At 34.4% G+C, this 25,883-nt stretch overlaps 1 protein-coding gene across 8 annotated transcripts in view; it reads right to left on the bottom strand.

Moving 5' to 3' along the window:
- sbm (L-type amino acid transporter sobremesa) overlaps window positions 1–25,883 on the bottom strand; it is a 301,361-nt gene that overhangs the window by 41,152 nt on the left and 234,326 nt on the right. For 5 of the 8 annotated variants that reach the window (XM_089100815.1, XM_089100817.1, XM_089100819.1 and 2 more), the window contains 3 exons: window positions 19,923–19,967; window positions 15,209–15,332; window positions 9,145–9,248 (listed from right to left, as the gene is read on the bottom strand). In XM_089100815.1, the coding sequence (XP_088956941.1) occupies window positions 9,145–9,248; window positions 15,209–15,332; window positions 19,923–19,967 (273 nt within the window). The remainder of the gene's footprint in view (window positions 1–9,144; window positions 9,249–15,208; window positions 15,333–19,922; window positions 19,968–25,883) is intronic. The other 3 variants (XM_089100818.1, XM_089100820.1, XM_089100814.1) reach the window with 1 other exon arrangement.

Below are 25,883 nucleotides of genomic sequence, written 5' to 3' on the forward strand. Positions count from 1 at the left end.
TTAACACCCTTGCCTGATGGTTGTGGGGGAGTGTCCTCCTCAAAAACATATTTTCTATCTGGAAATCAAGTACGCTGAACAAAAGGGCTATATCAAAATTTTTATTGGATGTGTTTTGGGGAAGGATGGGCGTGGGGGGGGGGCTAGTTTCCCTCCAATCACTTTCGACTATTAAAAAGGATACTAGCCCTTTGACTTTCCAATCGTATGAGCCTGTTTTGAAGTTTCTACGACCACGCCTTCTATAAAAACCTTATATGCCCCCAGGCCATAACTTTAAACCCTTGCCCTGAGGGTTGTGAGGGAGTGTCCTCCTCAAAAACATATTTTCTATCTGGCAAACAACTACGCTGAACAAAATGGCTATCTCAAAATTTTGATTGGATGTGCTTTCGGGACTTATTGGCGTGGGGGGGCTAGTTGCCCTTCAATCACTTTCGAATACTAAAAAGGGCACTAGCCCTTTGAATTTCCAATCGAATGAGCCTTTTTTTAAGTTTCTACGACAAATCCTTCTATAAAAAACTTATATGTCCCCAGGGCATAACTTAAAACCCTTGCCCTGAGGGTTGTGGGGGAGTGTCCTCCTCAAAAAACATATTTTCTATCTGGAAATCAACTACGCTGAACAAAATTGCTATCTAAAATTTTGATTGGATGTATTTGGGGGAATGATGGGTGTGGGGGGGGGGGAGCTAGTTGCCCTCCAATCACTTTCGACTATTAAATAGGGTACTAGCCCTTTTAATTTCCAATCGAGGGATTCTTTTTTGAACGTACTATGACCACGCTTCCTATAAAAACCTCATATGTCCTTAGGGTCTTAATTACCACTCGGGTACCAAAGGCAGTGGGTGAGTGATCTCTTCAAAACATATTTTCTAACTGGATAACAGTAACGCTGAACCAAACAATTATCACACCAATCATTTTGTTACCGTTTTGGGTACTAATAGGCGTGGGGGGGGCTAGGTGCCCTCCAACCACTTTCGACTATTAAAAAGGGTACTAGCCCTTTGAATTTCCAATCGAATGAGCCTGTTTCGAAGTTTCTACGACAACGCCTTCTATAAAAACCTTATATACCCCCAGGCCATAACTTAAAACCCTTGCCCTGAGGGTTGTGGGGGAGTGTCCTCCTCAAAAACATATTTTCTATCTGGAAATTAACTACGCTGAACAAAATGGCTATGTCAAAATTTTGATTAGATGTGTTTTGGGGAATGATGGACTTGGGGGGGGGGGGGCTAGTTGCCCTCCAATCACTTTCGACTATTAAAAGGGTACTAGCCCTTTGAATTTCCAGTCAAATGAGCTTTTATTGAAGTTTCTACGGCAATGCCTTCTTTAAAAACCTTATATACCCCCAGGGTATAACTGAAAACCCTTGCCCTAAGGGATGTGGGGGAGTGTTCTCCTCAAAAACATATTTTCTATCTGGAAATCAACTACGCTGATCAAAATGGCTAACTCAAAATTTTGATTTGATGTGTTTGGGGGGATGAAGGGCGTGGGTGGCTAGTTGCCCTCCAATCACTTTTGACTATTAAATAGGGTACTAGCCCTTTGAATTTCCAATCGAATGAGCCTGCTTTGAAGTTTCTAAGACAACGCCTTCTATAAAAACCTTATATACCCCAAGGGCATAATTTAACACCCTTGCCCAGATGGTTGTGGGGGAGTGTCCTCCTCAAAAACATATTTTCTATCTGGAAATCAACTACGCTGAACAAAATGGCTATCTCAAAATTTTGATTGGATGTGTTTGGGGGAATGATGGGCGTGGGGGGGGGGCTAGTTTCCCTCCAATCACTTTCGACTATTAAAAAGGATACTAGCCCTTTGAATCTCCAATTGAATGAGCCCGTTTTTAAGTTTCTACGACAACGCCTTCTATAAAAAACCTTATATGCCCCCAGGCCATAACCTAAAACCCTTGCCCTGAGGGTTGTGAGCGAGTGTCCTCCTCAAAAACATATTTTCTATCTGGAAAACAATTACGCTGAACAAAATGGCTATCTCAAAATTTTGATGGGATGTGTTTGGGGGAATGAAGGGCGTGGGGGGGGGGGGGGGGCTAGTTGCCCTTCAATCACTTTCGACTATTGAAAAGGTTACTAGCCCTTTGAATTTCCAATTGAATGAGCCTATTTTGAAGTTTCTACGACAACGCCTTTTATAAAAACTTTATATGCCCCCGGGGCATAGCTTAAAACCCTTGCCCTGAGGGTTGTGGGGGAGTTTCCTCCTCAAAAACATATTTTCTATGTTGAAATCAACTACGCTGAACAAAATGACTATCTCAAAATTTTGATTGGATGTGTTTGGGGGAATGATGGGCGTGGGGGGGGGCTAATTGCCCTCCAATCACTTTCGACTCTTAAAAAGGGCACTAGCCCTTTGAATTTCCAATCAAAGGAGCCTGTTTTGAATGTCCTACGACAACGCCTTATATAAAAACCTTATATGCCCCCAGGTTACCACTTAAACCCCTGTCCAGAGGGTTGTGGGGGAGTGTTCTCCTCAAACAGATGTTATCTAACAGCAAATCAACTACGCTGCACAATACGGTTCTCTAGAAATATAAATTGGATGTGTTTGAGGGACTGATGGGCGTGGGGGGGCTAGTTGCCCTCCAATCACTTTTAACTTTTTAAAAGGGCACTAGCCACTCCAATTTCCAATCGAATGAGCCCTTTTAGAAGTTTCTGCGACGACTCCTTCGATACGAAGTGCCCGGGTATGGAGAAAAAAAAACAAAAAAAAACACATTTATATGTGAAAAATAATTGTATATGTATGTATGTATATATGTTCCGAAAACAGCTCCATATTGTTTCAGAAAAATTAGTATCTTGGAATATTCTCGAATAAAAAATGATTTAGATAGGTCAGAAGTCTGAGAAAAATCGTTAAGAGCAAATGACGCTATGTATTATGTTAGTACATCATATAAGCGTTTCTTATGACATCCTATATGGCATAATACAAGTATTTTTTTGTAGGATATTAGGCAGAGCATAAGTAAAATTTATGGGTTTCCAATCGCTACATTTATTTATGTAATATAATGTTTGTTGGAAGGTCCAAAAAATGAAAATTTGCAGTTGCAGTTACTATAAATGATGATTCTTTGGAACCAAAACCTGAACTATCAAACGTGATAAGATGTAAAATTCGAAACCTGGACCATCAATAGTGACAACACCAATACGTACAGTTCAATCAAAGGCCATTGCTAAATTGTCTGAAGTAGTCAAAATCCAAAAACGTGTCAAAAATGACAATGAAGAGCAAAGACACACGTGGTTAGAAGACATAAAACATAGAATAAGTGAGGGAGTCAAAAATGAAAAAAAGAGCAGCGACTCAATGAAAACCAACCTGGACAGCGAGAAGACAAGCCAAGGCAAAATAAGAAATTTTGTCCCATCACTTGAACAATTAAAAGAAACAAAGGGGGTCATCAATGGCATCCATGCCTTTTAAAATCAAAAACCTGGACTAGATAAGTCGTTGGAAGAAAAAGAAGTTTTTGTTCCACCGTCTGAATAATAAAAAGAAACAAAGGTTTGGCAATATGTGTTTCATAATGACAAAAGACAAGCCGAGGCAAAAATTAACGGTTGAATGAAAAAAAAATGTAATTTTGCAAAGGCAGCACTTCTGATTTAAGGTCCATTTGGACGTCATGACATCAAGAAAAGGCTCAGATTGTCTGCATTTATAAGACAAGTGACAGTGAGAAACTATAAATAAAAGCCTGCGGCGTGCCCCATACCTTTGTTAAAAAAACAAAGGTTCGGCGATATGTATTTCATAATGACGAAAGATAAGCCGAGGTGTAACGAGCCAAAAAAATTGAAAATGATAGCGGTGATGATTGGGTTTTGGATTTTGACATGGATAAGGTTATTAATACCTACCATACTTTTAAAATCAAAAATATGAACTGGATAAATCGTTGGAAGTAAAATAAGTTTTTGTCCCACCCATTGAACAATAAAAAGAAACAAAGGTTCGGTGATATGTCTTTCAAAATGACGAAAAACAAGCCGAGGCAAAACTTAAAGGTCCAATGAAAAAAAAAATGTAATTTTACAAAGGTACCACTTCTGATTTAAGGGCAATTTGCACGTCATGACAACATGAAAAGGCTCAAGTTGTCTGCGTTAAGAATACAAGCGACAGTGAGAATCTATATATAGAAGCCTGCCGCGTGCCCAATACCTTTGTTAAAAAAACAAAGGTTCGGCGATATGTATTTCATAATGGCAAAAGATAAACCGAGGTGTAACAAACCAAAAAAAAAAAAGAAATGATAGGGATGATGTTTGGGTTTTGGATTTTCACATGGATAATGTCATCAGTATTTATCATACCTTTGAAAATCAAAAATATGGACTAGATAAATCGTTGGAAGAAAAAGAAGTTTTTTCTCCACCCCTCGAACAATTATAAGAAACAAAAGTTCGGCGATATGTCTTTCATAATGACAAAAGACAGCTCAAGGCAAAAGAAGAAGTTTTTGTCCCACCACCTGAACAATTAATAGAAACAAGGGTGGTCGTCAATGTCTTCCATACCTTGTAAAATCAGAAACCTGAATAGATAAAAGATTGGTGGCTTTCGTTATAAAGGGGGATTATATAAATTTCATTGATATCATGGTTGTATCAAACAGTTCGTGGTAACGAACTGTAAGTAAGGAGCGACCCGGCTCAATGGTAACCGAAACTCTAGAAAACGGGTTATTGATACCAATAGATATAACAAAAGAATCAGATTTCAATGCTGATTTCAAATATATAACTTTCATCAAGTTTAATGCTGCCCATAAAAAGTTACGTAACAGAGAAAATTTGGCTGATTTTCAAAAAAAGGGGAAAAGACCCCCTAAAAGCTATAGAACCTTAATGAAAATCACACCATAATATTCAACGTATCAGAGAACCCTACTTTAAAGATTTCAATCTCCTATCTACAAAAATATGGAATTTTCCATTTTTTGCCAGAAGAAAGATCACGGATACGTGTTTATTTGTTTTTTTGTTTGTGTGTTTATTTGGTTTTTTTTCCCCAGGGGTGATCGTATCGACGCACTGGTCCTACAATATCGTGGGAGGGCTCATTGGAACGGAAATTAAAAGTTCTAGTGCCCTTTTTAAGTGACAAAAAAAATGGAGGGCTACTAGGCCCCCTCCCAAACTCATTCTTTTCCCAAAATCACCCGATCAAAATTCTGAGATAGCCATTTTGTTCAGCATGGTCGAAAATATGATAAATATTTCTTTTAGGATGACTTAATCCCCTAAAGTTCCCACAGGGAAGGCTAAAATTTATGAGCTTTACTCAATGTTAACATATTGTTTGGGTTATTGGTAAGTATACAGAAGTTTTCAGGAGGTTTTTTTTCTGGTATGGGGAGGGAAGGTTGGGTCGGTGGTTCTGTTGGAGGATCTGTTCATTAAGGAAGTTTTCATGGGGGAAGGTAAATTGCCATGAAAGGGGCGCCGGAGTTGCCAGCGTTATTTATTGGTTATTGGGAAGTATACAACCATTTTCAGGAAGGATTTTTTCTGGAGGGGGGGAGGCTATAGGAGGGGATTACTCTGGAGAATATTTCCGTGGAGGATGTTTCTTTGGGGTAAGGGACATTTCTATGAAGGGGGCGCCGGATTTCCAAGCATTATTTAAGAAACGATCAGAAGTTAAATAAAAAAAAAAGTTTTTTCAACTGAAATGTAAGAAGGAATATTAGAACTTAAAACGAACAGAAATTATAACGTATGTGAGGGGGTTCTCCCCCAAGTCAATACCTCGCTCTTTACGCTACAGTTTTTTTTAGTGCTTTCAAAAGAGCTATCTATTCTAATTAAAAGGCCTTTGTGATTCAGGGGTTTCTGAATCAAAATTTTTTTAACTTTTAACGTAAAGAGCGTGGTATTGACTAAGGGGAGAACCCCTTCATATAAGTAATAACATATACGTAATAAAAAAAACAATAAAAAAACAAGTGATACGGCTCAATAGTAATCGAAACTTTTAAAAACAAAATTTTGATGTCAATAAATGTATCAAAAGAATGTGTTTATAATGCTGATCCTAAATATATAAATTTTATTAAGTTTAGTATTACTCATCAAAGGCTACGAGCCTGAGAAAATTTACTCGATTTTTTAAAGAGGGGGAAACATCCCCTACAAGTGAAAGAATTTTAATGAAAATCACACCGTCAGATTCAGCGTATCAGAAAACCCTATTACATAGGTTTCAAGCTCATATCTGCAAAAATCTGCAACTTTGTATTTTTTGCCAGAAGAAAAATATACGAATATAGAAGTTAGTTACGTAAGTTAATTTGTAAAGACATCCATTTAGCAAAAGAAAATTAAAATTTTTATACAAATAAAAGCTGTATTAACTAAAAAACGATCAGAAATTAAATAAAAAAACAAGTTTTTTAAACTGAAAGTAAGGAGCGACATTAAAACTTAAAACGAACAGAAATTATTCCGTATATGAAAGGGCTGTCCCCTCCTCAACGCCTCGCTCTTTACGCTAAAGTTTGACTCTGTCTCACAACTTTATTTTTTTAAACAATAAAAAACTTTAGCGTAAAGAGCGAGGCGCTGAGGAGGGGACAGCCCCTTTCATCTACGGACTAATTTCTGTTCGTTTTAAGTTTTAATGTCGCTCCTTACTTTCAGTTTAAAAAACTTGTTTTTTTTATTTAATCTAGTAAAATACAATGAAAAATGTAGTATATTAAAAGACAAACAAACTATTGCATAATATTGGACTTAGTTAGATGCCTGATTCTTTGGGGCTTGTCTCTTACTATTCCAAAGAAGAAAAAAACATAGTATTTTTCCTATTTTAACATAAAAGAGAGATACAACAAAATAAAGACAAATAAGCTTACAGAATTCAACGGAACGAGTTATATAATGCCTGTTGGAAGTTGCAATTCGAGCGAAAATTTGCAAATGTTGCAAATGTCGATTCTTTCAAATCACTTAAACTATCATAAGGTTAGAAGATATAACACAGGGAGAAAACGGAAATACGTAGTTAAAAGATAAGCGGTAGATAGAATTATAAGCAATCACGAGAAAGCGATTATCAGAACGTGTCAAAATGGACTGAAAAACAAAAGATTTTTCTGTTAGAAGAGAAGCAACAGTAGAAATAAGACCGAGTCAAAATGAAAGTAAAGAACAAAAGAAACATTATGATACAAGAACAACGCCATCACAATCTTTGACGCCAACAAAATATATTGCCTAAGAAACAATCTATATAGGTCAGAAGTTTGATAGAATTCGTTAAGAACCTTAATTTTGAAATAAAAAGATTCATGTGAGTGACGTCATATTTTATGAATACACTCGAAAAGCATACATACGTTATATTTGCCTCAGTAGGGGTTTTATCGTTTTTAGTTCCTATGATGCAGGCAAAATTGCATATGAAACGTATATGTATTAAAACTAATTAAACAAAATTAGTAACATAAAAATTAGTTAATAATTACTTTCAATCAAACCTGAATTTTTGGGATCTTGGATACCGTCCTTACGATGCGTTATAGCTTTCCATCTAGTAATTTTATCATCTGATTGTTTTACCATCTACTTATGTTACTATTTAGGTCGGTTAGAGTCTACTTATTTTATCATCAACTTATTCTGTTATATAGTTATTTACCATCCACTTATTTTTACATCTACTTATCTTACCATCTAGGTATTTTACATTCTAGTTATATTACCATCTAGTTACATACCATCTATTTATCCATAAAAATAGCCAGTGCCATTTTTTATTCAAAACATTTTTCTATCATTTGTTTATTCTTCGTTCTGTAAAATAGCCTATGTTACACATCATCCTACGTCATACTGTATGGTAAAAAATTTCATATGACTTCCTCTCCTTGTTCTGTAGTGTCTTTGGTGTATTCAATAGAGAGAAAATTAGGCATCCAAGTTATCTTAGCATTTTTTAAAGTCTTACACTTAGAGTGCTTCTCTATAATTTTGTGTAAAGCTACTCGAAAAATCACTTGAGCTTGAATGTGCTTGGAATACATGACTAGGAAAAGGTGCCTCATTTCCACCACAGAGATATAATTGGCATGCACGTACAAAAGTTTTTGGCTGGAGGGGGGCTGACATTAAGGGGAGAGGACAAGCTCATTTTAGCTGAAATAACACGTGAACTATAAAAAAGTATACGTAAGTACGAAGAGAATTGGTGAAAAGGCAGAAACCTTGGAAGAGGTCTGGGATGGAAGGCCTCCGTCAATCGCCGTACACGTCAGATTGATTTCTGTCTCTATTGTTTTAAAGTTGCACCTCGTTGATTGAATACTAGCATTACCGATGTAGATGACCATAACCAGAGTAGTTTTGATGTTTAAGCCTTCCTCCCCTCCAAAAAAAAGTCCAACTTGTTTCGAACACAATTTTTTTTCAATATTTGGAATACATGGAACAACATTGGGGATACATCTTAATCCGAACAGAATTTTGACTGTGCGTCATTCACCGTTTTTAATGTTTCCTAAAGTACAAAGGACTTCAAAGTAAAAATATCTCCCCCCCCCCCTCCCATGAACCCATCTTAGGTCTACTAACACCTGAAAACGTGCCTTTTTAAGATGTTTCTTTTGAATTTTCAAAATTATGAAGCTTTTAGGGTAATGCTGCCAAACTTTCGTCACGATAAAATGTGAAAGTAAATACGCAAAACTAATTAGTTTAATTTGACACAACGCTTTTTGTCAGAAACATTTCCAAGATTAGCAATTTTATCATTCCAAAAGACAACTACACCTTCAAAGAAACGCTACACCTTCTTAAGCTGTTTAGTGTAATAGGTTTTAGCTCATTTTCTGCTGATTTTTGACCTTTTAAATATGGTACCCACTTCTTCTAAAAGCTGCATAGCTGTATATGGAGCTGTTTCTCATTAAATTTGTATTGTCAATTGTTCCAAATTTTAAAGACACAGGTGGTTGTGTAGATTTCCATAAGGCCAATTCAAAAAAACAGAATCCAATTTCACTGTCATTGGTACTTTACTAGCATCTGCTCTACGGACGCAAGAAAACAAGGAAAAAAAGCAGACTCTACTCACCTACCGGCAGTGAACTGGGATCCGTTTGCTGCACCAAAGGTTGACATAGCTACTGCTAGAGGTATGAGAAACGCCACTGGTCCCAGCACACGAAAACCCCAGTCCTAAAGCAAAAACACATAGTATGGGGGAGGATGCAAACTGAACATGCAACATAAAGAGGGGAAAGCATGCTTCAAAGGGAAGAACATGCAGGTTGGCTGAGCAATTTTCTTAAAACTGTGGCAAAAGAAAATAGGGTAAAGTTCTAGATAAATTTTTCTGCTATCTTTGAAAGTAGTTGAATAAGGAAAATAAAACTTTCAGGAAGGAAGCTACAGCCCAAAATATATTCTAAAGAAGTGCTATGTCTCTACTCTTTCGCTATTTAAGGGAGTAGGGAGACTGTATAGAAGACAAAGGTATACCTTTAAATTTTGTAAAAATACGTTTTACTTTTTAACTTTAAAAAAACTGAATAAGGAGTTTTTCACTCTTTATCTTTGGTTCCAGATTTATTAAATACTATTCCTATGATCTTAGAAGGATTTTAAGCCAAATCAAAGGGATTTTTTTCTAAATTTACGAAACAAGTTTTTTAAATCATTTAAATGAAGACTGTCACCAAATTGCAACTAAATTCAAATCTATGACGTCAGAAGATAGAATAGATGGAGGGAATCTTTTGTGCCAAAAGATGGGCACCCTAGAAAATTAGAAGTACCAGCACTGAAAGTGCAGTGATACCAGGCAGGATAAGAAAAAATCTAAAATAAACTTAAAGTGAATTGAGCTTAACAAATAGAAGTCTAAAGTTTAATCATATTTTTTTTTTAAGTTCTATTGGATCTAGTGAAACATTTTCTGAAGGTAGGCTAGTTCTATTGCATTGAAAATTATTTTGAGTTGTTAATTTATTAGGGTCAGGTTAATTTACAAAATGAAAGTCAATTTAAAATGAGACAAATATAAATAATTGATCTTACACTTTTGCTAGGTAGGGCTCTGATTTTTTTTTTTTTTTTTCTTACATCAACTTGAGTTTCCACTCTTACCGGTGATACTTGTTCTATAATTTGTGACGAAATTGTCTCATTCTTTGGCGTTTTTTGGGCACATAAACTAATTAGAGCCAGGTTAATTTACAGAACACAGGCTAGTTTAAAAATTTACACATTTATGACTATTGTATCCTTTAACAAAAAAGCAGCTTTTATTTTAAATCTAGGACAAAGGAGGAGTAAAACAAAAAAAGAAGTAAACAGATTTTTTAAAGGGCGTCTCAAACGGCAGACCCTGCGAATCTACAAAGCCAATCTGTAAATTGTACCTCAATTAAGACCTTGTCTAACGGTTCCATATCGGCGGATTACAGATTGGAGACCACAAGCGTTGCAGAATCGGCATAATGATACATTGGTTGAATCTGCCAAATGGAGACACACTCCAATATTTATAATTAATTTTACGCTTTTGCATCGTAACGATAGATGGCCCACGTAAAGTTATTACCATAGGCTTGTTTCAGTTTCCTCTTTATCACTTTCATATATTCTTTGATTTGATTTTTTCAAGTTTTCTTAGAAATTTGTTTCTAGCTTGTATAAGCATATTTTTTTTCTTCATTCACTTTTGTGTAATTATTTTACTTACTCATTTACATCCATTTACAATTATAATTTTTGGCCAACTACTAAACTAAAGCATATGTCCTTTCGAATATACTATCCGTTTTGTTTCTTTAAGGAACATCTAAAAATTTTCTTTATGCGATTTTAGATACGGACATTTTGTATCATTTACAAATTTACTTATTTTATTTACTTAATTACACTCATTTCTAATTACAACTTTTCCAAACTAATAGGCTATAGCATATTGTTTTTTAAATATGTTGTACATTTAACTTGTTTACTTTTAGATATGGTTTTGTAAGATTATAACTAAGATTTCTGTTTTATAATTAAATTTTATACGTGGATTTATGATACTCATTGTTTTCTATTTTTGAATATTTGGTGTTCATTCCTAAGAAATACAACAGGTAAGACGTGTATGTACTTTTGTTTTAGACGTCATCAAATAACAGCATCCTAAGATCAGGCCATCTACGTATATTTACTTGAATAAGTGGGCTTGCATCGAGCTATCTCTGAATTTTGTCTGTTTTTTCCGTTGATTTTTTAGCTCAGGTACAATAGTATGGAACCAGTGGATTTTTGAATATCGGGAGAGTGCTCATATGAATGGAAATAAAAAAAATATAGCGTCCTGTTCGAATAATAAAATTTATACACAGGCTGAACATTTAAATCCATGTCTCTGAAATGCTTATGAGCAGAAAATGCTATAGTTTTACTGTAAAAAAAAACACATAAGATAATCTTTACTTTACCCCTTTCAGGAATGGCCTGATAAAATAAATAGAAAGATTCTAAGTCCAAATAATATATTTCAAACTGGACTATGATAAATGTCACATGTATCTATTATTCAGAATTGAATTCCTAATAAAAAAAAAAAACAGCAACTAAATTGTTTATTCAAAGAATGAACCGTTGCTGGATAAGAATGAACTGTCAAAATTTAAAGTTTAAACTTTCAAAATTTTAATTTTAATTTTAAACTGTCAAAATATAAAGTCAAACTTTTACAATTAAACAACTTAACTTTTAAAATTAAAACTTAACTGTTAAAGTTAAATTAAAAAAAAACTTTCAAATTTTAATTTTCAACTGTCAAAATTTAAAGTCAAATTGTTAAAATTAAAGACAGTTTAAGATAAAAGATCTCAGTTTCAGTTTCTTAAACTAAAAATTCTTTTTTTCCAGTAAGCTCAAAACTAGTGTGCCTCAAAAAATGCTTATCTAGGTCAAGGGCAAATCCAGGATTTCTGGAAGGAGGGTGAAGGGCTAGAGATTGATGAACCTCCTTCTTTTAATGAAGAGATTCGTATAAACATAACAAAAAATAAATTACCCCAAGCCAAAGAGGAGGGGAGAAGGTACCCCTCCTCAAGAACAAATCCACAGATCTAGGTAAGTTCTAATTGAAATTTGTTTTAGAATTCCTGACTTAAGAAGTATGAATCTGTAGCAATCTGTGAGAAGCCCTTAAGTTATACATTAAAAAGAAAAGTTAAAAAAAAAAGATTAATATATAAAAAAGGACCCCTATAACCACAAAGTTAGCCCACCACCAAAAGGTTAAATATTTCTTAGGAAGGATAGTATCTTTAGCAAGCTCTATTTTTGTAAAAAATTTGAAAATTGAAGAATATCAGAAACAGAAGGGAAAGAGTAATAGTGACGGGATTTTCACAGGGACTATGGCTAACAAAGAAGTGAGGTAAAGATTTCGAAAAAGATTCAATTTCTCTGAGAAATGTTTCCTCTATATAAAAAAAGGAATATAATAGAAATTTTTTGCAGTTCCAGGGGCCACGTGCACTTATACTGTAAAACACACGTAATAATGCGCATGATCAAGGTACAAAAATATTTCAAAATAAAATATCGGTATCAGAAATATTTCTCTAGAACTCTCATTAGTTTCTCATCCGGAGGAAAGAAAGAATTTTTACGCAATTAGTAGTAACAAGAATCCCAGCAATGCAATTAAGAGCAACGCAATTGCAAACCACTTATTTAGTGTTGTTTATATCGTTATCATTTGGAGAGCTGTCACGTTTTCTCTTTGCTTTCTTAAAATATAAGAGAACTAATGAGGTATCAACGTTATGATGAGAAATTCACTCCCTGTAGGATTCTGTCCTAGAATTAGTGGTATAGACGGAAAGAGCGTCTAGGGACCAGAAGGGAGTCTAGGGACCGGAATGTGTCAGAAGTATTTCTTCGGTAGCCGAGGTATAGATGGCAGTATGATGGACTTTTTTTTTATAGAAGAATTTTAATTGTTGTGATTATTTTTGAATTGGAAAAACATGGAAGGCAATCCTATTTTCCATGTAATTACCATGATATTCTAATCATTTATTTTTATTAGAGAATCCTAGACTTACCTCGTCTAGTCTGTTTGGACTGTTCTTGATATTTGGAAACCGTTATTTATGATTAATTTATAATTTTTTGTTCTTCATTTTCGAGTTAAGAAGTCTTATTTATAATAGATAAAAAAGTATTAGACCTAGAAGTTTAATACTTGGGCTTGAAGAGGAGACTTTAAATTGGAAATATCAATTATTATAGTAATAAATTTGTTGTTCATGCATTTGGTATAAATACTTCCTAGAAAGTATTTCGATAAAATAAATGGTGTGTTAAATCAAATATGTGCGACTTTTATACCACATTCTCTCTATTTTATTTTCAAAATAAACTGTTCATAATTGCATGATCTCGAAACCATCTAATTACAACTAAAACTGTTAATTTATTTGAATTTATTTGGCGGATCCAGGATTTTTTTCGGGGGGGGGGGGTACAAATTTTTGAATTTTCGGGGGGGGGGGGTACTAATTTTTGACTTAGTTTTCGACTAATTTTACTGATTTTTACCTAGGTTTTACTAATTTTAGACTTATTTTTGACTCGGTCAAAAATTTCGGGGGGGGGGGGTTCAAACCGGGTAACCCCCCCTGGATATGACCTTGTTTTTTTCCATTCTATATTTTGATCTAATTTCTTGAAAAAAATATGCCTGTGCATTCAAGACCCCGATGAAAAATTCTTCCTTTATTTTTTGGTAAGTGATCTTGGTGTCCGTCCTTTATTTCAGTGTTCTTAATACTAATGAATGGATGTAAAAATTATTCTTCACCTGCTAATTAAAAAGCCCCCCTACCCCGGATTACCCCTGGAGGTTGAAAAAACTACTATAAATTATTTGTTAATAATTTCCTCTTTATGTGAAAAAAAAGGCTTGTCCGATTAAGAACATTAATTATTTTTACTCTAGAATCTAAGGACATAGAATTAATACTATTTCTACAAAAATGACGTATATCGAAATGGGGCCATCTTATGGCTGCCTAATGCAGCTTAGATTGTTCCTGATCAGGTTCAGCTTTTATTTCTACCGTTTTCTTTACTTGTTTCACTTTGAAAAACGCATCTGAAATTTTGGAACATGTGAATATAAATCTGGCTACATCCTTCTTAGGATCCTCGCCAGTTTGGAAATGGATCTTCAAATGTTTGGAAATCTTCAGATCTTCTTTCCAATAAACCACTTCTATCCTCTCCAAGTTTTAGCTTTCGCAAATAAGAAAAATTGATGCCGTTAAACACTTGAAAATACTATAGCAAATGTTTATCTCTAGGAAACTTAAGTTAAAATATATGAGAGCCTAGGGTGAATCCAAAATTTTCGTTCGGAAGTGCTATTTTTGGGGGAAGGGGGGGGGGGGTACAGGCTACCAATATTTTTCAAAAAACGCATCAAAAAATATTTTATATGCTTTTTTGTTATGTTTTCACGAGTTGAACAGGAATTTCGTGGGGGAGGGGTCAAACCAGTTAACACCCCTCCCCATTGGCAAAATGTTGATGAGAACAGTCCTAAATTCTTGTTGTCTGCCAAAAAAGGGGAATAAAGCTAAGAGTTTGGGAATGGAGTCAATGGACGTTAGTGGCCTGAGCCCCAACTCAATTTGGTTATTCCGTCAATAGTGATAAGAATTTAGGAGCGGGGAGATATATCTATAAATATGTTAAAATTAGGTATTGGGTATGTTGTCCTGGGCATGATGGAAACCAGAAAATTTTCCAGAGGAAGTAGTTCTTCCGAGGGTTCTATTTACCAAGAGTTAAATAGGAACATTTTTTTGTCTTCCTATTTTTACAGAATTTTGATATCTTCTTGTTTTCCAGTGGGGTTCCCTCTGAAAAATTAAGTAGACTTACAACAGCAGCTATCAGAGGGTCGATCACTTGGGTACTGAAGAATACAATTAAAGGCTTCTGCGTCTCTTAAAAGACTGAAGATCTCACGAGGAAGTCCCTAAATCCCCATTTGAATCTGTGGCTGAAGACCACATTATATTCGTTCACAGTTTTCATGAAGTAAAAGAAGTGTTGATTTTTTAGACAAAAGAAAAGAAGAAATAAAGAGTGTGTTTACTTACAACAGCAACTGCAGGAGAGTTGATCATTTCGATGGGGGATAACACAGCCAAATATGCAACATTAACAAGAACATAACAACCTGTTACAAGTGGAAGACCAATTATAATGGCTCTTGGAAGATTCCTGAAATAATAAATGATAAACTTAATAAAACAAATATATAGTGGAATTACAGTAGAGACAGCAGATTTATTCAAAAAGAGCGTGATCTCACAACGATTTCCACAGGATAAGGTTGTATAGAATCTACAATAAATAAAAAGAAGTTAATGAGACAGTTAATAGAGTATGAGGTTTTTTTTACAACTCTAACAATTTTTGAGAACATATTTCACACAAACAAGTTTTTGATTGACACAATCGTAAGAACACAATTTCGCCAAAAAAACATAAAATTAATGTAGTTTGAACCTTTCCCAACATTATAGCTCCCATTGCATATTAGCTCTCTATAATCTTTTAAAATTACAATTTTCACAAAGGACGAAGTTTCGTCCTTTGTGCCAGCCACAGCTTAAAAAAGGTTTATTTTGCATAGAAAAAGCGTTTACCAAGATTTATAACATACAGTCAAATATAGATTGCATTAATTTAAACGAAAAAAAATGAAGAAACAAATTCAAAAATATAAGGAACTATATAGAAAAATTACAAAAGAATTTAAAATTTCCGAGGGGTCACATACCCAATCCTCTCTTCCATTTGCGTAAGTTTCTGTATTATGCTTTGTATTTACATTGCAAATATTTTGCATATATTGATTTATATTGCAAAGCTTTAAAATATCTATTTTATGGTATTTCAACAAATACATGTACCCAATCCTCTTTCCACTTTGCACAAATTTCTGTTTACAATCTTATTAAATGCTCAAATAGATGAAGAGCGCCTCTAATCAACCTGATATTATGCTTTGGATATATATTGCAAATATATTCCATTTATTGATTTATATTGCAAAACTTTAATATAATTATTTGTGGTATTCCAACAAATGCTTATATCACGTACAAAAATCTTCAATTTGAAAATGGCTTAGAAATCAACTAAGCTCTTTATTCCTTCGTCATACTTTTTGATTTCAAGAGAAAAAATCAGTTATATAAATCTCGTCCCACACGAACAAGCTTCATTCATTCTTAGTTTCGGCTTTAAAATGTAAGAGAATACTATTTAAAAACTTTATAATTTAATGTTATGATGACATGTCTAAATATATAACTAATTTGAATATTCCAAAGCACGTTTTGTTTATCAAATTTATTCACATAACGCCCTTTGAAACGAAAATTAAGTCTCAGACTCTCTTGGGCAATAATGAGACAAATAGACTGATTGAAGATATCGCATTCAATATGTCCTATTCGAATTCCATTATGATTCCATTCTTGATTATAGCTTTTGAATTAAAACTTGCAGCATTTTGAATTAATATCGTAATGGCTTTTTCAAAATACACCTTTAACGATGCCATTTTATAAAAAAAATATGCTAGTAATCTACAACAACTGAATATGAATTTGTGGTAGCACTATGATTGATTCCTTCAAAAACATTTAGCATATATACCAAATCATTTGTGCCAAGTTCGGACTCCGATCCAATCACATTGTAATAAAAAAAAAATGTTAGACTAAATACGGCCAAGAGCAACAAAATAATCCGTATTTTTTCAATAAAATAGAATCATTAGACTGATCGAAGTTGTCGCATTCAACTTGTCCTATTCGAATTCCATTTTGATTCCATTCTTGTTTGTAACTTTTGAATAAAAATTCGTAGCATTTTGAATTAATATCGTAATGGCTCTTTCAAATTACACCTTTAACGATACCATTTAGTTACGAAATATGCTAGTAATCTACAGCAACTGAATACGAATTTGTGGAAGCACTATGATTGATTCCTTCAAAAAAATTTAGCATATCTACCAAATCATTTGCACCAAGTTCGGACTCCGTTCCATCACATTGTAACAAAAAAAATGTTAGACTAAATACGGCCAAGAGCAACAAAATAATAAGTATTTTTTCAATAAAATAGAATCAATAGACTGATCGAAGTTATCGCATTCAACTTGTCCTATTCGAATTCCATTTTGATTCCATTCTTGTTTGTAACTTTTGAATAAAAATTCGTAGCATTTTGAATTAATATCGTAATGGCTCTTTCAAATTACACCTTTAACAATACCATTTAGTTACGAAATATGCTAGTAATCTACAGCAACTGAATACGAATTTGTGGAAGCACTATGATTGATTCCTTCAAAAAAATTTAGCATATCTACCAAATCATTTGCACCAAGTTCGGACTCCGTTCCATCACATTGTAACAAAAAAAATGTTAGACTAAATACGGCCAAGAGCAACAAAATAATAAGTATTTTTTCAATAAAATAGAATCAATAGACTGATCGAAGTTATCGCATTCAACTTGTCCTATTCGAATTCCATTTTGATTCCATTCTTGTTTGTAACTTTTGAATAAAAATTCGTAGCATTTTGAATTAATATCGTAATGGCTCTTTCAAATTACACCTTTAACGATGCCATTCAATAACAAAATATGCTAGTAATCTACAACAACTGAATATGAATTTGTGGTAGCACTATGATTGATTCCTTCAAAAAAATTTAGCATATCTACCAAATCATTTGCACCAAGTTTGGACTCCGATCCATCACATTGTAATAAAAAAAAAATGTTAGACTAAATACGGCCAAGAACAAAAAATAATCAGTATTTTTCCAATAAAATAGAATCAATAGACTGATTGAAGATATCGAATTCAACTTGTCCTATTCGAATTCCGTTTTGATTCCATTCTTGTTTATAGCTTTTGAATTAAAATTTGCTGCATTTTGAATTAATATCCTAATTGAACTTTCAAATTACACCTTTAACGATACCATTTAGTTACGAAATATGCTAGTAATCTACAGCAACTGAATACGAATTTGTGGTAGCACTATGATCGATTCCTTTCAAAAAATTTGGCATATCTACTAAACCACCTGCACCTGGTTCGGACTCAGATCAATCAGATTGTAATAAAATAAAAGTTAGACTAAATACGACCGAGAACCAAAAAATAATCGGTATTGTTTTTCAACAATAATAAATAGAATGTAAAATGAAGTTGTTTCTAACCAGTACTGAAGCACTTCCTCAAAGGAAAGTGAATTAAATAAAAATCATATCTATTCTGGATAACTTATACATGTCTGAATGTTTCTTGTCAAAAATAAGAGGTGGTATACCTCTCCCTTATAATAACGGCTCTTTACAGTCAAGTTGAATTTTTGTTGCAGTGCTTTGATTTGTAAATCTGCCGTTTCTACAATGAGAGTGGAGCTGCAACCATGTATAAAGTATCACACGCTTACCCAAACGTACTTATCAGAATTAAAAAAAGGTTGGGGGGGGGGGTTAAAACCCCCTTTCCCTCCATAAAAAACTAAAGGATCTCACGTGAAAATTTTGAAAACTCTGGCCTTAAAAAATAATTTCCGAAGCTTCTCACAATGACGGCCTATTTCTGAGAGAAACTTCATCATAGTGTATGTGTATATAGCTGTTTTGTTTTAAAAAGGAATACCTTCAACGTAAACACAGGGGAGAACGGAAGGAGCTTTTAATATATATATGTTGTGCATAAGATTGACAATCTAGGGATAATTCTTAGGAAATTTGAATATTTCAAATGACATCTCAAAATATAAAAAAGAAGACACCAAATTTACATTAGGAACAAAGTCTAAAAATATTTCATAACATCTCAAATCATTGAAATGACTCATCTCAAGAGAAATAAAATAGTATGCCATTTTTCATATTTTGTGGCTATATTCATTATTTAAAGATTAAGATTAATGCTGATCCATGCCCCAAAAGCTGCACCAGCGTAGCCAGGGGACGATTTGAGAGGTTGAGACCTTCTGAAAATGTAAAAAATAAATAAATAGACGGGTCAGGGAAGTAAGAAGGGAAGGGAAGGAAAAATCCCGTTTACGTGCCGAAGCAGCGCAATCTTGTTATTGCATACTGGCTAACAGAGGGGCTTGTTCATGTTTGCCCCCTTCCCTACAAACAAAACTTGTTGACCCCTTTCTCCAAAAAGAACTCTGTCTAAAAAAAATGACTAAATAATTTTACGCTGTTACACTGTCAGGGAGGGGCTAAACTGTTAATTTACAAGGGTAATGCTGCAGCCTGCCCCTATAGACAATGGGGCTAAAGATATGTAGCCCAAAAGTTGCATTAAATTCAATAGTGAATATTACATGTATGTAGTATGATAAGTAGCTTTGTGTTTTACTCTGCTAACCTGCTAGGGAGGCGCTAAATTGTTAATTTACGAGGGTAATGCTACAGCCTGCACCTTTAGACAATAAGGGTACAGATCTATAGTCCAAAAGTTGCATTAAATTGAATAATGAATATAATGCGTATATAGTGTGTCGGGTAACTTTGTGTTTTACACTGCTACCCTGTTAGAGAGACAATAAATTGTTAATTAAAAGGGTAATGCTACAGCCAGCCTTTGAAGACAATAGGGGTACGGATCTACAGCCCAAAAGTTGGATTAAATTTAATAGTGAGTATATAACGCGTATAGTATGCTAAGTAGCTTTGGGTTTCATTAACAGAAACAAATTACTTAACCATGATAACTTAAATAGGTAATACGAACAGAAATATGATACTTACACATAAGGGTTTTTCAGCTCTTCCGTCACGTAATTCAAGTTGTTCCTATAAAAATCTTCAATGAAAATCTGTTTGAAACAAACAACAAGCATTAAAAACATGCCAGCTAAAAAAAGAACATGCACAAGAAAGAAGACTCGAAGCTCTCCCTCCCCTGTCTTGAGAGAAGGCCAAAAGGTAGAAATGCCTTCGTCAATTTATCGTAAAGAAAGAAATAAGCCGACATATCAAGTGAGAAAATTAGATGTCATATTTTCCAGATAGTGGCACTGTATGTTTCAGCTATAGGACTCTCCGTATAGTATGGTTCAGATATATTTATAAACTTTTATTTTATATTTTATTGAAATTAAAAGATACAAACTGTATTATATTTTAAATAAAATAATAAAAAATAAATTGTATACATGTATTTTATAAGATATAGGCTATTTATATATTTCAAAAATACTTAAAATATAATACCTAGCCAAATCGACTTCGGATTATTTTCTATGTTGAAATTTCACTGAAATCTCATTAAACTTCACTGAAACTTCATTCTAACTTCACTAAGCTAAACAGCTTATGTTCATGACTCACTGTGAAACCAATAGACAAAGTGACAACCAAGCGGTTTTAGCAAAGAACAAGAAAATGCACGACCTGACTGGTTTTAGGAGAGAGGTCTGGGGTCAAGCTACAGCCCTGTCTCAAATACAGACATGCTGATGCGGTGGCAAATTTAATTTACGCATATAGTTTCACCATACAATAACTTGAAAATTTCGTTTAAATGTTGGAGTAACTATCCATTGCTTGAGCATAACCTCACTCTAACATTGAATGGATATATTGACAATTTTCTTGGGGGAGGGGGGAAGGCTTAAAGGCTCAACAAATATATGTGGTATTATAAAGCCCAAACTTTCTTACTTTTTCAAGGAGGTCGTACAAATAGATTTTGATACTTGGTGCGTATAAGGAGATCAGGGAGCAATTGCAACGCGCAATTTTTATGATTTTAGCTATTTTGTGTTATAATTTTTGTATATTTTGCCATTTCACGTAATCTTTGGAACCTTCAAACTAATATAAATCAGCAAAAATATATTGAAGAAGCCGATCACTTAAACTTTATTTAGCAAAAGTAAAGAGGACTGATTAAAAACTAAAATCAACTGATTTTACTAAATATTTGCCTAGGGCTGCTGCCTCCTCAACCCCCAATTGTGCACAATTAAATTTAGATTGCAGAAAAAAAAACACGAACAAATTATTGAAGGAAAATTTCAGCCAGTGAAAACCAGAAAATATGCAGTTGTTTAGACCAAACAAAGAAAAAAAAAAACAATGCAAGAAAAGGACAAGAAAAACACGAACACTTAAAAAGTGTGTTAGGTCTAAGGAAACACAAAAAGACACACTCCTAAGGACCTCTCCGCCAATGGAAATAGCATTCCGGAACATTAATATGCTAAGTAACATATCGGTATTATTGTTTGTTTTTAAGTCAATTGTTCATCGATAAATTTTAGCGGGATAAGCCATGCCAGGTTGACATTGTTACCAGGTTACTCTTACCATGCATGATCCCAAGTCATCATAAATGTGAGTCTTTCTATATATTTGCACGTGAAAGCTTTTTTCCTAGACTTATAGGGAAAAAGGTACTGTCAATACAAGAATTGACATCTTTGGGATGTAAATCCCCTATGATTCGGTATTCTCTGACAGAGAGAATTCTGTGGTTTTCATTTTGGTGATTGTCATGTTTCTTCATAATATGTTTCAACATTGCTCTTTACTTTCATTTAAGGAATGTTTTGTTTCTATCTAATATAAGCAGAAAAAGGGCTAAGAAAAAAAAAGGAACGGCTAATTAATAATATCTATAGCCATCAGGGATGGCATTTTACTGAAAACTCAGGGAGGCTAAAAAAGAAGCTTTATCCTGATATTGAGGCCTTGTGACTTGCTTTTTTTTTTTTAACTTAAAAGGCATCTTTCGAACGCTTTTAGTTTATTTACTAGGAACCAAGGGAAATTGTAACCAGGGTTGCAACCTTTGTTTTATTCCTGTCGATATTCCAATTTAACACTTTTAAATTTTGACTAACAAAATTTAGTTTAAGACTACTCTTAAGGATACTCTTCTAGGGATTACAAGTTATATCAGTGAACATAAAGTGATATTGAATCTGAAAAAAAATCTTCTTTTGAAAGACTAGAGGGCCAAACGGAAATTTTTCGGCCTGAACTAAGATTTTTTTTTAGTTGGCAACCCTAAATATGTGCCTCGGCGTCAAGCAAATGACATCCCTGGCTCCCTGCTAGCGACAAGAAAGTAAACAATATAAAAGAGAGGAAGTTATTGATGATCAATACTAACCGATCCCCGAACAGGGAGGGCACAGACGACAAGGTGCCTTCCTAAAATATAGAAGTAATTAGTTGGGTAGAGCCCTAAAAGAGGATATAGTTATATTTGCCTTTTTCTCCAACAAATAGAGCTGGACACACGTAGCGTTCACACCATCTAAAAAAAAACAGCCGTATGTGTTCCAGAATTTAATTATTATTAATGATAATTAATTATTTATTATTATTTTCGTGCCAAGAGAGTTTCCAGCTCAAACAGTCTCTCGAAAGCAGTAAAAGCAAAGACGAAGTACATATTTCGGCTTTTTGGCAAAAATAACGTTCTGGCCTTTATTACTCCGATCACCATTACTACTAAGCGTTTTCAACTCAAAGAGTTCTTTCGAAAGCAGTGAAAGCAGAAGCGAAGTACATATTTCGCCTTTTTAGCAAAAATAACACCCTTGCCTTTATAAATCCGATCATCGTTACCGCTAAGCGTTTTCAACTCAAAGAGTCTCTTGTAAGCAGTAAAAGCAGAGGCAAAGTACATATTTTGCCTTTTTGGCAACAATAACGTTCTTGCCTTCATTACTCCGAACATCATTACCACTAGGCGTTTTCATTTCAAAAAGTCTCTTGAAAGCAGTAAAAGCAAAGGCGAAGTACATATTTCGCCTTTTTGGCAAAAATAACGTTCTTGTCTTTATTACTCCGATTATCGTTACTACTAAGCGTAATCAAACTCAAAGAGTACCTCGAAAGCAGTGAAAGCAGAGGCAAAGTACATAATTCATCTTTTTGGCAAAAATAATATCCTTAACATTATAAATCTGATCATTGTTACCGCTAAGCGTTTCAAACGTCATAACGAACTGTAAGTAAGGAGCGACCCTTCTCAATAGTAACCGAAACTCTAAAAAACGAAATTTTAACACCAAAAGATACATCAAAAAAATTTAATTTTATGCTGATTTCAAATACATAAGTTTCATCAAGTTTAATCTTATCCATCAAAAGTTACGAGCCTGAGAAAATTTGCCATATTTTGGAAAAAAGGGTGAAACAACCCCTAAAAGAATCTTGTAGAATCATAGAATCTTAATGAAAGTCACTCCATCAGATTCAGAGTATGAAAGAACCCTACTGCAGAGGTTTCAAGCTCCTATCTGCAAAAATGTGGAATTTTGTATTTTTTGCCAGAATAAAGATCACGGATGTGTGTTTATTTGATTGTTTTTTTTTTGTTTTTTTTTGTTTTGTTTTTTTTTTGTCCCAGGGGAGATTGTATCTACCCAATGGTCCTAGAATATCGCGAAAGGACTTATTCGAACGGAAATTAACTTTTAATTTACCTGCCCTTTTTAAGTGACCAAAACAATTTGAGGGCAACTAGGGCCCCTCCCACGCTCATTTTTTTCCAAAAGTCACCCGATCAAAATTTTGAGAAAGCCATTTTGTTCAGCATAGTCAAAAAATCTTTATAGCTATATCATCAAGGATGACTTAATTCCCCACAGTCCCCGGGGAAGGGCTAAAATTTACGAACTTTGCCCATTGTTTATACAGTATTAGTTATTAGGAAGTATACAGACGTTTTCAGCGGAAATTTTTCTGTTGGAGAGTCGGGGGGAGGGGGTTACGTGGGATGATCTTTCCATGGATGAAGGGATATTTCTATGAAGGTGGCGCTGAATTTCCCAGAATTATTTAAAAAACGATCAGAATTAAATAAAAAACAAGTTTTTTCAACTGAAAGTAAGGAGCAACATTAAAACTTAAAACGAACCGAAATTATTACGCATATGAGGGTGTTCGCCCCCTGGTCAATATCTAGGTCTTTACGCTAAAGTTTTTATTTGTACTTTCAAAAGAGCTATTTATTCTAATTGAACGACCTTTGTGATTCACGGGTCATTCTTAAAGAATTAGAACAAAATTCGAACTTTAGCGTAAGGAAAGAGGTATTGACTAGGGGCGAATCTCATCATATACGCAATGATGTCTGTTCGTTTTAAGTTTTAATGTTGCTTCTTACTTTCATTTGAAACAACTTGTTTTTTATTTTTATTTAATTCAACTTTTAAAGAGTCTATTGTAAACAGTAAAAGCAGAGGGAAAGTACATATTTTGCATTTTGGCAACAATAACGTTCTTGCCCTTATTACTCCCGATCATCGTTACTACTAAGCGTTTTCAACTCAAAGAGTCTCTCGAAAGCAGTAAAAGCAAAGGCGAAGTACATATTTCACCTTTCTGACAAAAATAACGCTCTTGCCCTTATTGCTCCGATCATCGTAACTACTAAGCGTTTTCAACTGAAAGTGTCTCTAAAAAGCAGTGAAAGCAGAGGCGAAGTACACATTTCATCTTTTAGGCAAAAATAACATCCCTAATTTTATAAATCCGATCATCGTTACCGCTAAGCGTTTTCAACTCAAAGAGTCTCTTGTAAGCATGAAAGTAGAGGTGAAGTGCATATTTCGGCTTTTTAGTAACAATAACGTTCTTATCTCAATTACTCCAAACGTCATTACCGCTGAGCGTTTTCAAGCAGTAAAAGCAAAGGCGAGCCACAATTTTCAAATTTTTGGCAAAAATAACGTTCTTGCCCTTATTGCTCCGATAACCGTTGCTACTAAGCTTTTTCAAAGCAAAGAGTCTCTCGAAAGCAGTGAAAGCAAAGGCAAACTGCATATTTCGCCTTTTTGGCAAAAATAACGTTCTTGCCCTTATTACTCCGATCATCGTTACTACTAAGCGTTTTCATCTCAAAAAGTCTGTCGAAATTATTGAAAGCAGAGGTGAAGTATATATTTTGTCTTTTTGGAAAAAATACCATTCTTGCCCTTATAAATCCGATCATCGTTACCGCTAAGCGTTTTCAACTCAAAGAGTCTCTCGTAAGCAGTAAAAGCAGAGGCGAAGTACATATTTCGCCTTTTTGGCAACAATAACGTTCTTGCCCTTATTACTCCAAACATCATTACCGCTAAGCCTTTTCAACTCAAAGAGTCTGTCGAAAGCAGTAAAAGCAAAGGCGTAGTACATATTTCGCCTTTTTGGCAAAAATAACGTTCTTGCCCTTATTACTCCGATCATCGTTACTACTAAGTGTTTTTAACTCAAAGAGTCTCTCGCAAGCAGTGAATGCAGAGGTGAAGCCCGTATTTCATAGTTTTGGCAAAAATAACATCCTTAATTTTCTAAATTCGATCATCGTTACCGCTAAGCGTTTTCAACTCAAAGAGTCTCTTGTAAGCAGCAAAAGCAGAGGTGAAGTACATATTTCGCCTTTTTGGCCACAATAACGTACTTGCCCTTATTACTCCGACCATTATTACCGCTAGGCGTTTCCATCCCAAAGAGTCTCTCGAAAGCAGTGAAAGCATAGGTTGTTAGCCACTGGACTGCGGTAGCTACTAATAGTTAACAATATGTAGTTGAATTTCGGATTATTATGGAGCATAGAGGAGCGGGGAAGAATAGAAACCTGAATAATTTTTTGTTGGAGATAGCACGATTCCATGTACTTAATAAATGAACTTGTGCAGAAGGCTTAAGAATTGCTCATTAACAGTTTTGATCTTAATTCGGGTGAAAAAACGTCGGCTGAATTTG

The sequence above is a fragment of the Artemia sp. Qi Xiang Cuo genome, chromosome 14, assembly GCF_049724085.1.
Source record: "Artemia sp. Qi Xiang Cuo chromosome 14, ASM4972408v1, whole genome shotgun sequence".
In the NCBI taxonomy this organism is placed as follows: Eukaryota; Metazoa; Arthropoda; class Branchiopoda; order Anostraca; family Artemiidae; genus Artemia; species Artemia sp. Qi Xiang Cuo.